Genomic DNA, 17,142 nt, shown 5'->3' on the forward strand with positions numbered 1-17,142 from the left:
ACAAAAAGAATATCTATTTTATTATATTTAAAACACACAGAACACCTCACAAATAAGCATACAGGTGATTGTTCTAATTGAAAAAAAGTGCAGCGATTCATTCCTAGTTGCAGTTGACAGGTTTCTGCCAACATAAAATTTTGCCACAAATAAACAAATTGAATAGCTGTCAGAAAAAAGATGCATGATCGCCATCTGTTATCTAAACTTTTCTCCTTATGACAAGTTTTTTGATTGTATTGCCATTTCGGCTTTCGGGTAGTAGTATATACAGTTTTATTCTGAAGTCATCTGAACAGTCTTTCTGTGTAGATTAGCTATAACCAGCCTTTTTTCTGTCACATATCCCTTAATAAGACATATGTTATTTTGTGTACTGAAACAGACTGTAATTAAAGCCCTAAACTCTTCCTTAAGAACCTATAACCTTCTGACACTCCTTCAATATTCTCGTAATATTTCTTACAATGCTTTTATTTTAATACCATAAAATTAATAAACTGCAATGAATAAAGTCAGAAAAGTATAAGTTGTTCTTTTTCAGAGAATATTAATTTTGAAGCTGTTTTAAAGGAATTTTTATCTATAGGATCTGAAATTTAGTTATCCTTCTCATTTTGTTTTGGCAACTAATATTTGAATGATCCTTGGAGGCTAGTGGGTTCTTATGCTGTCTTTCTTTGTAAATTTAATAAATTTTTAATTAATTTTTTGACAAGAATTTGTAGAGTCTCAAATATTTTGTTTTCAGTTTTTTTAATGAATGATTCAAAGAAATCTTAACTTTTTGAGATATTGAACCTAGAAACAATTTTGCCAGGTGCTTTGAAAGCAGCTGTGGAACTGTTCAGTAATCCTCAGTTTATTTAATTTTGAAAAAAAATATCAGATAGTTGTGTAAGTCCTTGAAGACATTCATCATTGTGAATTTTCAAGCTCATTTGAAATGGATGACTTCCCAAACTGATGCCAAATCTAAACTATTTGTGATGAGTAGGTGTAAAGAACTACTTCTTAATTATTTATCCATTTTTATATAAACAATGCTTCATGATTGGTGTGATACTGCATATGATAGATATGGTGTGACATAAAAGGAAGGAAATGGTTACGCATGATGCATACGGAATCGAGTAATATGGGAAATGTAGGCAAGACTAGCTGCAACTTATTACATTGCTTTTCGGGATTAGTCAAACTGATTTGTTTCCTGATCATTGCCAAATTTAAACTTTCTGAATATTTTAATTTTTATCAGTAATTATTACAGTACTTTATTTTCTGGCAGCTAAAAAGGCAGCTGAAAATGTTAAAGAAATGCTACTGTAACAGTATTCATAATGGCATTACTGCATAGTTACTTACAAGATGTAATAAACAGGCTAATAGACTACTTTTGGTGCAAAATTTTATAATGAATGCCCTGTTAACTGAAAATTAGCTTTATTTCATATATCAATATTATAAATTATTCAGTATTACAAATCAATAATATTACAAATAAATATATCAATATTATAAATTCTGTTGTGCTGTAAATTAAATTTTGTGCTGTTTCATTAAATAATATTACACAATGTGTTGCTCTTTTTAAGTCATACTGCCCACCAGCGGCCGAGCGGTAAAGTCGCTGAACACTGGTAGTTCGGTCCGAGGTTCGAATCCCGCGAACGGACTGGCTGCATGGGTGTTTTCGTGGTTTTCCCCATGTGTAACGTGTATACGAGCCAGTTTCCCTTAGAAAGTTCTCCATGAAGGCATCCCACCCCTTAGGCAGATAGCCCTAGTGTGCTTTGCCATAATTAAATACACATACACATTTTAAGTCATACTTATAGTGTTCCTATTTTTAAATATTGTGTTAGTTATATTTTAGATTTACGTTCCAAAATCTAATGCCCCTTGCGAGATTGAAAAACTATGAGCGGTTAAAATACACTGGCATAAAAAATTAAAGGAATAGTTTTAAAAACTCGTATAATATGTATGATTTCAAGCTAAGAACATTGAACTTGCATAATATGTTTAACTTATAATGCCTGATGGGGGAACTGGCTATTCCTGGGCAAGCAAATTACACTCACTTCCAAAAGTTAAGCACGGAGATGTAAAATGCAAAAAAATCAACAAATACTGCTTTGATTGACACCAAATTCGGCAGGAAACTAGCATATGTATTTATGCATAAAATAAAATCAATAATTATATACAGAAATGAAAACAATATTAAATTTTTGTAAGTTATCAGATAATGACATACTGGAGACTTAAACAGAATTATGTATAAAGTGAAAATAAACAGCATAAAATGAAAAAAAGGGACATTAATAGGGTGTGTGATCCCCCCTCATCTGTATACAAAGTTTACACCTTGTGACCATGCTTTCAATTAGGTAGCCTACCACCGCAGAATTAAGCAAAAGAGCAACATCTGTGATTGACTGTCCTGCTTCAATGCGCCCCACAGCACGGCAGTGCTCAGAATCATCCATTCGTCTTCTTGATGTCATAGAAACATGTATGTCTTGAAAACAAATTGTACAAAAGTTTTAAACACCTTCTATCAGCATTTACAATCAACTTCTGTAACCCTTCACAAAGCTGGCTTCTTATAAGACTGCCTTTTTTGCATATTTCTTGACATGAAAGCGCAATTAGCTGTTACTTAACATATTTGCATACTTCCATCTACCTCTGCAGCGAATTGCATCCTCTTCAATTCCGATTGGCTTCTGGAAATTAGCATTTCCCTCTCCGTGCTTAACTTTTGGAAGTGTGTGTGTATTTAATTATGGCAAATCACACTAGGGCTATCTGCCTAAGGGGAGGGATGCATTCGTGGAGGACTTTCTAAGGGAAACTGGCTCGTGTACACGTTACACCTTTTGGAAGTGAGTGTAGAAGTGGGAAATGCGATATAAAGTGGGATAGGGAAAAGATGGTATTACAACTTTTTCGAGATGCATTGAAAAAATAAAACATGTGGTAACCCCTGATTGAAATCAAGCTTTACGGCAGTTCTTGACATTGTGCATTAGATTGTCCAGGATTGCTGCAGTAAGAAAGTGTGTTATGTCGTGAGCAAAACAGTTTTACTTCACCTGACTACCACTGGCTCAGACATAGCTATGTGACTTCTCTGCATCTAAAATTTTAAAACACCATTCCAGAACTTGAAAATGTATTTGCTAGTTATATACTATAAACACAATAACAAAATTTGAACTTATCTGCGCAACGAGAATAAGCCCTGCATCAGTTACTGAACTTGATACAACTTTAGGAGGTAAAATACCGCAAACTCAAACCTAAGGATTTTATCCTTCTCAACGCAGCTAATTTTCTAAACATATTTTACTCATATCTGCAGCGGGTTCCATTTCATTCACCCAAACTCAAAATTGTGATGCCATAGTCTCACAAAAAAGGAAAAAATTTCAGTCAATTAAAATGTATAGAATATCATCAGCTGTTGTCATTCAAATGCTGCAGAAGTTTTCTTCCTGCAGCTGTTGCCAGACTTATCCTTGCTGTATGTGGGAGGTACAACTTCCTCCCACCCTGATTTTCTCAAAATCGGACATTATTTAACATTTTCTAACATTACGAATGAAACAAAACAATACTAATGCATTAGTTTTGGAAAAAACATAAAAGAAACTCCGTTAACATACAATATATATGATAGATAATACTAAAATAAGATTAATAAAGAATACCTTCTAATTACAGTCATTGCTAAACAAAAAGGATACAATTCCAAAACGTCTAAGAGTATGTCCTTGGTTTTAAGAGTCTACCGTATCTAGATCTGTTTTCAGTTGCCAGAGTTAGCACAGGATCACTGGCAGTTGAAACTTCTAGTGGATACAGTTTTTTTATTGGTCTTACCGAATATCCACTGCTTGTACCTGTACCACTGTTGTAGCCCCATCTCTGCTATTGAATATTTTTAAAATTCTGCCCATTGGCCACATTACATGTTTTTTATTGTCTAGTTATATGAGGGCAACGTCTCCCACCTTTAAGTTTTGACATGAAACGCTATTTTTCTGCACCATTTGAGCCAGATATTCCTTGTGGAAGTGACTTCTCAGTTCTTGTCTCAACGTATTGCAGTAATTTGCACGCACATTCAGTTTCTGGGAATCGATGTAATCCAGATCTGGTACCCCCCACTTGTTTTATATCTTGCAAAAACAGGGAAGGTGTCAGAGGTACGAGCTCTTCCGAATCATCATAGATGTACATTAAAGGATGGCTGTTTAATGTGGATTCAACATCACACAGGACAGTCAATAGCTTCTCGAAATTCACCGATGATCTCCCTAGAATTCGCACGAGAAGAGTCTTGGTGGAACAAACTAAGCGCTTCCGCCATTTCCCCACCATGCAGCTGTAGGGGGGATGAATTTCCATTTTATTAGAAAACACTCGTTTTCTGCAATTTTTCTCCAATCCAGACATCTCAGAGCATTGTTTGCTCTGGTAAAATTGGTTCCGTTATCTGAATACACTGTCGCAGGACGATCTTGTCGGGCAATGAACCGTCTCAGAGCCTGTAGAAACATTTCAGTACTCAGAGAGGTGATAGGCTGCGGGTGAATTGCCTGGTATACAGTGCAGGTGAACAAGACGATCCGAGCTTTACCCTTTGGTCTCAGAAGTAAAGGCCCACAAAGATTGACTCCATTTGTTTTGAAGACTGTCGAATCTTTTATTCTGTCAAGGACTAATTGGATCAGAAAGGGAGATAATGACTTAGTGGAAAACCTCTTACATACTACACATCGGCTCACGCAAGATCTTGTATTACGTTTCGACGAAATGATCCAGTATCAAAATCTCTTAACTTAGCAGCGAATATCTGAACTCCCGCATGACAGTTCTTTTCATGCTCTCTTATGAGGCATTCAGTCAAATAATGCTTGGACGGAGCAACAGGGGATAAAGAAGCAGAATTCATCATCGCTTTTAAGGATTTTAGTTTTAACTCCGAGGACTCCGTCGTTGTCTCTTATTACCAGCAGTCCATGAACGGAATCTCTTTTCTCTTGAAAGTGCTTCCTTTGCTCTAAATTCCACAAAAATGTTTTGGCGATAGTTTTTTTCTTCTACGGTTAGGGTATCCGAGGGTTTTTTAGGAGTTTAGTAGCAAAGCATAGAACCTAGCAGAATACTCGAACTATTTTAGAAAAACTCAAAAAATGTTTGTACCACTCGGAATTTTCTAATTTTATATTCAAATTGACAATCACTCCCCTTTTAATTTCTGCCGCAACAGAATTTTTATCTGGAGTAAAACACAAAGTCGGGCTATTCTGGGCAGCCTTTCAAAAATTTGGGGACCTTGCCCCAATTGCTTTGTCGTAAAAGTTCAGGAGTGCAGCCACGAGATGCCACATCTGCTGGATTCAATTTCCCTGGGATATGTCTCCAACATTCCTGTTTTGTGATTTTCTGAATCTCCTTTACTCTATTATTAAAACATACTTCCCAGTTTTCCTCTTGTTATATCCAGCTAAGAGCCACACTGGCGCCTGTCCAGTACTATATCGGGACATCAACTAAGCACAGAGCTTCAACAGTATACTTTGCCAAGCGTGCAGCTAGAACACAGGCTAGCAACTCCAAACGCAGAATAGTTATTTTCTTTAAGGGCAATATGCATGATTTTGCTATGACGAATTTCACAAAAACTTTGTCTTCTTCCTTAAGTAAATAACAGTTGCATAAGAGGCTTGACTGGCATCACAAAAGACATATAGTCCACGAATCCTTAATTCCTCTGTGGAACAGTGCTTTGGTACACCAAGGGTACCTGGGCCTAAGGCCCACCCCTTGTAGAACAGTAAGAAGTTTCAAATTATACCAAAAAATAACCTGGTAATGAACTTGAATGCATTTTGATGAGTAGAATAAAAACATGTTGACAAGAAGCATCGAAGATGAACTAAGTGATGAGAAAGCTGTTCAAGAAATTAAGGAAGGGGTGACATTCTCAGAACACTTCAGTTTTCATCATCTGCAATTTTCATAATGTACGTGACAGCTCTGAAGCCTGCAGAAATCCTTAATTCCATGATCCATGCAATGAGGTAATTTAAAGCAGGAAAGACTAGGCAACCTCGCGTACCATCTCATAAATCTTGTTTAAAGTTCATCTGCTAATGGCTTATCCCAGTTCAATTTTGTTGCCCAAGCCCTTTGAAAAATTAATTTTGCAGGTAATATGATGGGCACAAAGAAAACAGCATGGATTAGAGACAATAGTCTCCTTTTTGAGAAGTCTGTTTTAACGATTTCTCTTTGGGTGGCTATTGTAAGGCTGTCAACTTGTCGGTCCCACTGCAAGCCTAGAACTGCGGAGAATGGATCACTATCTTCAGCTGCTAGTTGATCACCATAGTGATTAAAAGTCCACATTCAAAGATCCATTTTGGCTTCTGCCATAATAGTAATTGACTGACTCATAGAAACCTTTTAGCTCTTTGTTAACATCGACTGACGTGACCCAATTGTCAACATAAAATAATTTGGCAAGTTTTCTCGCAACAGCTTTGAATTCAGGAGAAACGTGGGACAAATGAAATGAAATCAGAGCTGCCAATAAATAGGGGCTACTAGTTAACCCCAAAACAACCCCCTTGTGACGAAAAACTTCGATTCTGTTATTTACCCACCACAAAAACTTCAAGTAATTTTGATCCTCACTCAATCCTACCTCAATGTGTAAAAAGGCTTGCCTAATATCGGATGTTACACCGGTTGTCTTTTCCCTAAACCGCATTAGAATGATTGAAAATTCTTCTACAAGGTTTGGACCTTTTATCAAGCAATCATTTAGCAAAAGTGAACCAACAACTTTGCTCGACGCATCGAATACCGGCCTAATCTTGGGAGTGAGGCTACCTAATTTTATTACAGGATGGTGTGGTAAACAATGCCCTCTGTCATTCTTTACTTATTTTGGGACAATTTCTATGACATCTTCCGATAGCTATTTGTTAAATACCGTACTATACTTATCAAATTTATTTAATTTTCTTAATTTTCTCGTAGTAGCAAAGAGCCTCTTTTCTGCAACCTGCAATTTAGAGGGAATTTCAGGGGGTAATTTTAGAGCCCAAGGTAAACTCGTGCAATATCTACCATCTCCGGTTCTATGAAAGGCCCCTAAGAAACTGCTGTTGTGCTGCTTGGTCCTCTGCGACCCTGGAAATGCTCTGCAACATCATCTGCAATGTCGATAGTTTCTAACTTCCACATAATGCAAGGTTCCATGTCTTGAATAAGAAGATTGGTTACTAACGTAGATGGGGTACCCTCAAAATTTTGGATAATCGTTCTTTTCGATTCCCCACACAGTGTCCATTCCAGTTTAGTATTTATGGCTGTCAAACCACCCAGTCTACCCAGTTACTGGTGACAGCCGTAAACACTAAACATCCCAGTTTAGTATTTATGGCTGTTACCAGTAAGTATTTCCCCATAAATATCACTTCCTATGAGAATTTCTATTTTTGGGTGACCCTCACTGACATCTGAAATCCAAATTTGGTGTCTTTTTAATTCGTTCAATAACGGTTTTAGGTATGTGTATGCCTCCACAAATGGTATTTTGATCCAGAAAACTAAATTGGTACACTTTGCTTTTCCCAATCAGGCTTATAGAATATCTGTTGTAAAATTTTGATGCAGTCCTTTTCCCCCAAATAATGCACAAGTTAAATTCTCAGAGGAAGTGCTTTTCATATTTAAAGCTTCAACTGTGGATTGTAAAATGTGAGATTGTTGGGATCCACAATCCAAGAGGCACCTGACCACTTTCTTTACAAGTGCCTATAACTATTTCAGCCATTAACGTCATAAGAGTTACTTCATTCATACATAAGGGAGAGGACATTGTACTTTGTACCATTACTGACTCTTTCCACTTTTCCTTATTGTGAACATTATTTTCTGATACCTCCGGGCATAAAATTATAGGGTGAGATCGCCTACACAAATAGCATTGAATAAACTGTGGACACTGCATCGCAAAATTCCCTGGCTTAAGACAGCGGAGGCAGCATTTTAATTTTCTTAATTTGTCTAATCTTTCTTTTAAGCACATCGATCGAGCTGTAAAACATTCTTTGCTTTTGTGAAATTTTCCGTAAAAAATACATTTTTGTTCTTTGACAGCAACTAGATTTGCGCCATTCGCGATCGGTTTTTTTTTGGTCTTGGCTTTTACATCATTAGAATGTTCATTGCGCAAAGTAGAATAAATTTCAAATCCAGACCTGGCGAAATTTAACTCTCTGCTCTCCTTCGACCTCTTTACGCAAAAATTCCAGGAGATTTGAGAGACGTGATCCTTTTTTACTGAACAAAATGCTTAACTGCCATACTCGAAGCATCTCAGCCGACAGACAAGACTCGACCATGGGATATAACCAGAAAACATTAGTATCCAGGGCTAAACCTAAAGACTCTAGAGATCTCTGGTGGGATTCGATTTTGTGAAACAGTGACACTAGCAGTAACCGATCCTTCCCTTGTAAGCGTACATTTTGGATAATTAATTTTAACAATTCCCTCACATATATCTCAGTTAAAATTTCCTTGTTGCCAAAACGCTTCTTAAATGCAGAAACTGCTTTTGGGTAATTTTCAGCTGTTAAAGAATAACTATCTATCAACTCACTAGCCCGAGTTCCTGGTAAAATTGCTTGAGCTAGATAATGGAATTTGTCAATGTCATTAAGTTCCTTATCCTCATGGTTCTTCTTAAATTGACCCCAAAATGTGAGGTAACATAATAATTGTCCATTGAATTTTTTAATTTGAATTTTTGGCAACTTGTACCGTTTTTCATTAGAAGCACTTATGCTACTATCCGTGTTAGAACTTGTATTGACACTACGGTCATCCGCATTATCTATATTCTCTTTCACCCGATGATTAAGCGTGGTAAACTCATCTGAATATTCCTCGCAGCTTATGACCTCTGTTTCCAGATCATACTCAGCGGCTTTCCCCTTAATCAATGAATCTAGTATTTCTGAATCGCAAGATCTCAACTCGGCCATTATCGTCTGCAACTTCAAAATTTTGTCTTTACATCTCTATCCACTTGAACATCTTTACAAAGTTCGGTCTTTAGGAACTTAGCCGTCCTATTGAAGGCACTGAGTGGTGTTGCACATTTTTTCTTCAGCTTATCAACATCCATTTTACTTTTAAATGCAGACCCACTTAAAACCCCAAATCTCTAATGTTATCATCAATCCAACAAATCTTCAAAAAATCTTTACTCAGCAATTCCAATAAATATAACTCAATATAATAAAAATGAATAACAATATGTAATAGCATTCATACACAATAAATTGAAACTAATTTGAATACAAATACGAAATTCAACTCTGCAGATGATAAAACACATTATGTTTCCAAAGAAGACTTAAATTAATACTTACTTCTACAATAATATAATATAACAAACACAATACTTTCTCAACTATATTAATATAATGATCCTAGCACATTCGAATCAGGATTGCAATCCTGGCAGGCTCGCCATTGTGTTATGTCATGAGCAAAACGGTTTTACTTCACCTGACTGCCACTGGCTCCGACATGGCAAATGTGAATTCTCTACATCTGAAATTTGAAAATATATTTAATAGTATTCTAGTCATACATTTGCAAGTTATATAAAGTAAAACACAATGAGAATAAGTCCTGCATCAATTTCTGAACTTGACAACTTTAGGAGGTAAAATACCGCAAACTGAAACCTAAGGATTTTATTCTCAATGCAGCTAATTTTCTAAACACATTTTACTAATATCCGCAGCAGGGCAGCAGGTTCCATTTCATTCACCCAACCTCAAAACTGTAATGCAGTAGTCTCTCAAAAAGGCAAAAATTTCACTCGATTAAAATATAAATGTATAGAATATCATCCACTGTTGCCATTCAAGCGCTGCAGAATTTTACTTCCTAACAGCTGTTGCCAGACTTATCCTCGCTGTATGTGAGAGGTACAACAAAAGTATATTCATAATCAGAGCTTCAAGTGCCTTGAAGGTTCTGGAGAGTATTATGTGGGGGCTGCAGTGATGCAAGTTTGTGTCACACCGATGTTTAATCAGATGGAACCTGGAGAACATATCAATATATATTCACCTTGGAGAAAAAATGGCCTACTCTATCTGCTGGATTTTTTCCTGTTGAAAGATAATCCATCACTAGTGTAATGTGATGGGGACAGACATTATTGTCCATGAGAAGGAAGTTATAGAGACATTAGGATTTTTGGAAGCAAGATGAAAATTAGCAACGCCTTTGCTGGGAATCGAACCGCAGACTTCTCAGTTACGACCTGAGCATGCAGACCACTACACTAAGGCAGGAGAAATGCCTTATATACTCCCCTTTTTAAAGGGCGGCTGGAGATTTTAGGGGACCCAATCGCCAAATCCTGCGTGAGGAGAATCATCATCCTACACCTTTTTAGTTTGGGCACCACTGTAGAGACATTAGGATTTTTGGAAGCAGGAAAAAGAAAATTAGCAATGCCTTCATCGGAAATCGAACCACGAACCTTTCAGTTACGCTCTGAGCGTGCAGACCACTACACCACGAAGGCTTGCTAAGAAGGCGGGAGAAATACCTTATAAAGTTATTACTAAATGCACCCCCAAATAGACATAAGAATCAAGAACCTCATCTCTATGTATTCAGCATTCATAGTTGCATTGATTAAAGGGTGCAGATTAGTGTGACCATTCAGGATGCTATCTATCCATACATCATGCCACCACCTTTGTACCGATGCCCTTATCGGATGTTTTCAGGCTTATTGTATGTGTTTTTCTCCCTGTGGTTTGTGACGTGTGGAATCCTTCTTTAAATAAAAACAAGACTCGCCAGTAAAGAGAACTCAGCTCCAGTCTCCATGGTACTCTATTAATGGTTTCTGTACCATTATAACTGTATGCATTTCACACAGCCCATGTTAGTGGAATATAAGTCATTGGTTTCTTTGTATACAGCCCTCTTTTATGCAGTATGTCACTCAAGATGTATCTGGCTAGTCAAGTTTCTGCAGCTGCTCTTGCAGTCTGGGATAATAGTGGTTATCTATCTTAATTTTTATAAAATTGCTCTAACAGTCTGCAAAAATTAATAAGCCTGATCCAATTTGAAGATTAAGGAACAGCGCAATCTGCAACATTAACTGAAATGTCTTAGAAAAAGTGAAGATAATTTTAGCCTAGCTTATACCGTCTGTATACATTAAACGCACATGCATAAAGCATACAAGAAAAAAGTTTGGGGCTTTGAGGTCCGGATTATAGATCATTCCGGATAATGGATGTCTGGATTACAGACTTTGTACTGTACTATGGAAAAACACATTTAGTAGTATAAGATGGCTTTGTGATGTAACATCCATTTATTATTTTACAGTGGTTCATGTTTGTATTGCATTAACCCTTTGCACTGGAGGCCTTTTTCGCGTGGGGGAACCAGCAACTCGAGATGATTTTGGCTAATATAGCTTTAGAAAATTATATCTTAAAAATTATAGCTAAAGCTAATATAAAAAAACTTAAATAGATTAAAAAGTTTATAAAATATATTCCTATTACTTAATACAACCTCCAGTTTTTTTTCAGCAACTTATTTTGAACTGTAAATTATCAAACCATGCAAAATTTGTATATCAGTGGTAGTGGACATTATGTAATTTGATTTTTTTTAAATGTTCTGAAAATGCAGCATCAGAGAAAATGAGTTAAAAAGGAATATAAAATAAGAGGAATAACAAAAGCAAAGATTACATATTATCATAGATCTGAACAAAAAAAAAAAAAAAAAAAAAAAAAAAAAAAAAAAAAAAGAAGAAGAAGAAGAAGAAGAATACAAATATTTACAATTGATAGATGCACCAAAATCATTAAAAAGTTTATGAAGTGTTTTCAGTCTTAAGAATAATTTTATTTTAAATATTGATAAAAAAGAGACAAATGATTCATAGCTGCAGAATGTTTTAAGTAGAAGTTAAGCAGTGCATTAGTAATTACATATGTTAATAATTATTTAAATAATATGCATATTTACACTGCATGAGAATTTAAGAAAAAATAACTGAATATCTGCATATTTTAGTATCTCAATTGATTTAAGTAAATACATCCACCTGAAAATTAAACTTGACATAAAACTTCACTCCTCCATAGAAATTTTCATTTTATTTTTGGTTTTTGAAACTTTCAAAATTAAGAGAATTTGCACATTATGTCAAATTTCTGAGAAACTAATGAACTGATTTTAATGAAATTTGGTATGAACATACATTTATAACAGTTGAAAAGGTGTACCATTCAAAAGTCATTTTATGTATGCATGATTATCAGTAAAGCTCAGAGCACAGGAATATCAAAAATCTACTTTGTAATAGTGAACTGGAAAGAGTTTGATATGAGATATGATCCCCTCTCACAGCCATAATTTTCCTCCAAGAATGTCCCAGACATGTTCTATAGGATTAAAATCAGGCGATCTGGCTGAGCAATCCATGCAGTGAATATCTTCACAGAGGCCAATTATGCAGCAAATATCTATTAATCGTCCACCAGCGGAGTCTTATGGGGAAGAGCTTTGTTCTCTATGAACTAGAATCCAGCTCTAGCTGCACGCATGAAAAGCTGAACTTAGGTCTATAGGTTTCTATACCTCATAGCAGTCAGGGAGCCTTTGCATGCAGTTATGTTTAGCCATCGAACATAATGCCTGCCCAAACCATTACACTTCTACTACTGCAATGATCCCTTTTTTTAATGAAGCCCATCTCATAAAGCTTTTGAGGAACTGTAGATGATGAAACTCAGGGTTCCAGTGACAGCATACAACTCTCATGAGAGCTGTGAAGCTGTAGCAGCCCTATGTTGCCACGCAGAAAGTTCAAAATATTGATTCTCATTCATTATTGTGGATCTTGGTCAACCTTGTTAATGTCTTCTTAATATGAATAAAGTGTCCTGAAACTGTTTCCATAAATTTCAGATGACAGTTAACATTACATTGAGCTCTATAGTCACCTGCGCTTATGATTGGCTTGTCTCCAGTTCTCCATCTCATTCCGTCATCCATAGGTTCGTGGCTACTGAGTACATTATAAAATTTACCGGACTCTTTACGAGAAACACAATGTATGTTATAAAGTGTGAGCACTCAAATCGCCTAAAACTCCTCATATGCTTATATCGCTTCCACAATCATAGCTTCGCAGACATGCATGTGTATGTTTTATGTATAACTATGAGTATTAGTGTACTTCTTTGGCGGTGCAATTCGTACCTTTGATTCAATAATTTTTGTAAATACAGACATAATTTACCAATTCTCTCAGTTTTGCACACGAGTGTTTTTATTATTAATTTGCGCTGATTAAAATTCTAATCAGTTGCATGAGGGAAGTTGTTCTTTACAATGAAAATGCTTTTTTTAACCTACACGTGCAACAAATATAACTAGTGCATTATTTGTGAAATTAGAACGTGTAATCAACTGCCTTGAAAAGTGTTTTGTTAAGAATGCTTTAAAACAAACTAATTTATACTTTAAAACATACTAATTTTATTATGTAAAATATAGAAAAATCGCATGACATTCGTGAAACAAATCAAAAATTAAACTATTTAAGTGGTTTTAATCTTTTATTGGTGAGTACCCGAGCGGCATGCTTTCAAAAATATATGTATAATTTTATGGAAATAAGGGTATGGTATTTTTTGCATGCTATTTTTAAATACAGGGCAGTAATATTTGGTGGCAACAATTTGAAAAGTTTGCTTAGATTAGGCACTTGGATATACATTTGTAAAACATCCCTAATACCAATGCATATAAAAAAACTACTTAAAACACAGCATTTATTGAAAGCTTCATAAAAACTCCGCTCTTTATGAGAAGCTTCTAGGTTATATTCTTCTGGTCTTACACAATGTGAGGAGAGTTTCTGAAGCTCTTAAAATATTATGTGAATATGAATCATTCACTGTTTAAAAATAATCTTGTTGGATCTCTTCATTTTTCAGGAAAACAAGCCTTGTTAATTCAAAATAGTTGATTGTTGTCTATTATCTTTAATTTCTTTGTGATTTGGAAGGTGACTTCTATGCATCTCAAAGAGCTGCCAACACTGAGTTTAATTTATCACTGAGTTTAGTTTATCACCTGCTATCACTAATGATTTAAAAGTGTTCATCTGACAGCAAATCAAAACAAAAATATGCAGCTTCTTTGTAGTCGAATTTGCTTACTTTTAAATGTTTCATGCAGATAATACAGTGGTACAGCTCTTTTCTGCATTTTCAAAGGCCTGCTGTTTACATCGTATACACATTTTTAGAAGCCATTTTTCTTTTTAAAGTTTAAACATATAAATATAGTTCAATGAGACACCTAAGAGCCTCTATGGCCTTACTTTAGGCCTTTAGAGGACAGCAGCAGCATGCTTCCATTTGCACCACTGCTCTGGCTATGTTTCAGTGCACTAAAACAGTTCAAGAATTTTATCCATGAATAAGTGAACAAAAAGTATGAAATTCTGAGGTTTTTCGTACTCGTTATTTATATTCACACAACCTCTTAGAAAATTTGCATATAAATATTTAAAAATTTTCCTGTTATGTAGCAATCAACCAGCTTTAAAGTACTGGTAGTTTATCCTGGGTTTATTCTTAGTGGTTTAACAGAACTGCTGTATAGGGTTTTTGACTATTCCTCTTGTGTTCTTCTTTTGGGTATTTCTCCTTAAGTATTCCTTTTCTTGACTGCTTTGCCTAAATTTGCTATCCAACCTTTTGATGTAAGTTTTGTTAACATGCATATGCTATGCACACCAGTGGCCAAGTGGTAAAGTCACTGAACACTGGTAGTTCAGTCTGAGGTTCAGATCACACAAATTGGCTGGCTGCATGGATATTTTCATGGCTTTCCCCATGCGTAGCATGTATATGAGCCAATTTCCCATAGAAAGTCTTCGACAAAGGCATCCTTTGCTTTAGGCTGATAGCCCTCGAGGCTTTGCTGTAATCACATAAACCAAGCCATGTTTGTGATATATCTTTCATGTATAAGAAAGGGTTTTTACTGTGTGGTGTAGCTATAACAGTTGGCTATTAACATAAAATAGTTAGCATCATTTGTATTTTCAATATACTTAGTCATTTTCAGACTGTAATTCATTTAGTCAAAAATGGTGCCATTATCAACAATAAAAGGCTGTAATGGCATAATTATATGCCTGTTTGTGTGACACAGAATTAACAATCAGGGACTTAATTATTTTAATATTTTCCATTGCTTAACTCTCACTTAAAAAGCCTGGCAAAAAGTGACCTTACAGTACTATGAATTCAGCCTAGAGAAAATTATGGCCAGATTGTTTTGGAGGCAGAGATTTTGAATGCTTTAACTTTTTTTTTCCTGTATTGGTATTGTGTCTATCAGCAAAACCATGAGCTTGGAAGTTGATGATGGGGAGGTATTATTAGAGCGCTATAAAATTTGTTCGACAAGTAGTGAAACACCTTCAAAAGCAGAATCAAAAGGCAGTTGGGGAGGAAGGCAAACAAAGAGAAGGTGAACTTAAGAAGGTTAGTTCTTTGAATTGCAAAATTTGTGTAAAATGGGATAAGTTAAAAAGTTTCATATAATGATATCACCCTAATAAAAGCTACAGCACAAGCATTTTCAATGATACCATGTTTTACTGAAGCATTTGAAATGTAGACAACAGCAAATCAATTTTGAGAAATATGGAAACTGCAAATCTTGAGCAGAGTTGGTGCTTAGAGACAGAGAAAGGATAAAAGAATATCTCCCAGAAAGACAGTTACCGGATTTTTTTATGAAAGGAAATTCTCATTCAAGTTATAAAATTTCTTCCTCAGTGTGGATGGCACTTTCCATTTATGCCATCCATGCTGCTTTGTATGGGCATGGTAGGATTACATTTTTCTGTATTTTATCCATTTAATATTGTGTTTACCTTTTTTTAGTCTTAAATTTAATGATTTGCATAATTTTTGTTTCATGAACTTGGGTGAAAAGTGCTGTTGTAAATTTTAAATAAGTGATCATCTGTGGCTCAGAAGTAGATTAGTTCAGAAATTAATCCATTGCACATTGATTCCTGTAGAAAAAATATGGTTTTCCTTTACGAACATTTCGGCCTTTAGAAATTAATTAAATTCCTGAACTGAAGTTTAACTGTATTTTAGCAGTTAGTACACTCACTATTTTAATGTATTTAATTTTTTTCTCTATTTTATTTTTTAATCTTCAAATTCTCATGAAGATTTGTTTACAATTTCAGAGTTACCATCTTGGAATCTGTTGACAAGAACTAACAAAAATTATGGTTTTGTGAGGTATATTTTCAGTTATTTTCATTGTTTTGATTTATTCAATTAGAAGTTATTTACTTGTGGCAGAGTGTTTTTTCTTTCATTTTTGATATATGAATGTAGTTTGTTTTAAAGCCTTTGAGTTTTGCAAAATAAAAAAAATTTTAAAAAAATAAAAAAAAAAGTTTTTAAATTCTTTAGTATTCAAAGCAGTAGCAAAAGCAATAATCAAAATAAACTGCAACTTAATATTTAAGAATATGCCATTTAAAACTAATTGCTTCCTTTAGCATTATAATACATTGATTTGTTACATAAGGCATTATTAATACAGTCAAAAGTCGTTAATTCGGACACCCATAATCCGGACCTCAAGGCTAAAAACTTTCTGCGCATGCGCTGCGTTGACACATGCGCATAGGCGTTTATGCGTGCGCGAAAGACCTTTACGACTGCGCATATGCGTGCGCGCAAGTGCAGAATACATTTTCGTGTGCGCGTTTTATGTATAACGGACGGTATAAGCTAAAATTATCTTATTATCTATTTCAGTTAATGTTGATGATTGCGTTGTTCCTTAATCTTCGAATTGGATCCGGTTTATTATTTTTTGCAGATTGTAAGAGCAATTTTATCAAAGTAAACTTGAACTTTCGATTATGTCAAATAGAATTTCCGATGCTGGAGCTCCCAAACGATCTTTAAAACAAAAGTATGTTTGGATGTC

General features: G+C 35.3%; 1 protein-coding gene across 2 annotated transcripts in view; it reads left to right on the plus strand.

Moving 5' to 3' along the window:
• The window catches only part of LOC118199665 (glycerol-3-phosphate acyltransferase 3-like), a 138,782-nt gene that overhangs the window by 41,890 nt on the left and 79,750 nt on the right, over positions 1-17,142 (plus strand). For both annotated transcript variants that reach the window (XM_085809728.1, XM_035371564.2), the window contains exon 5: positions 16,385-16,439. In XM_085809728.1, coding sequence (XP_085665854.1) covers positions 16,385-16,439 — 55 coding nt within the window. The remainder of the gene's footprint in view (positions 1-16,384; positions 16,440-17,142) is intronic.

This window comes from Stegodyphus dumicola, chromosome X2 (assembly GCF_044657685.1).
Source record: "Stegodyphus dumicola isolate Sdum_Otavi_A_Nest chromosome X2, ASM4465768v1".
Taxonomy (NCBI): Eukaryota; Metazoa; Arthropoda; class Arachnida; order Araneae; family Eresidae; genus Stegodyphus; species Stegodyphus dumicola.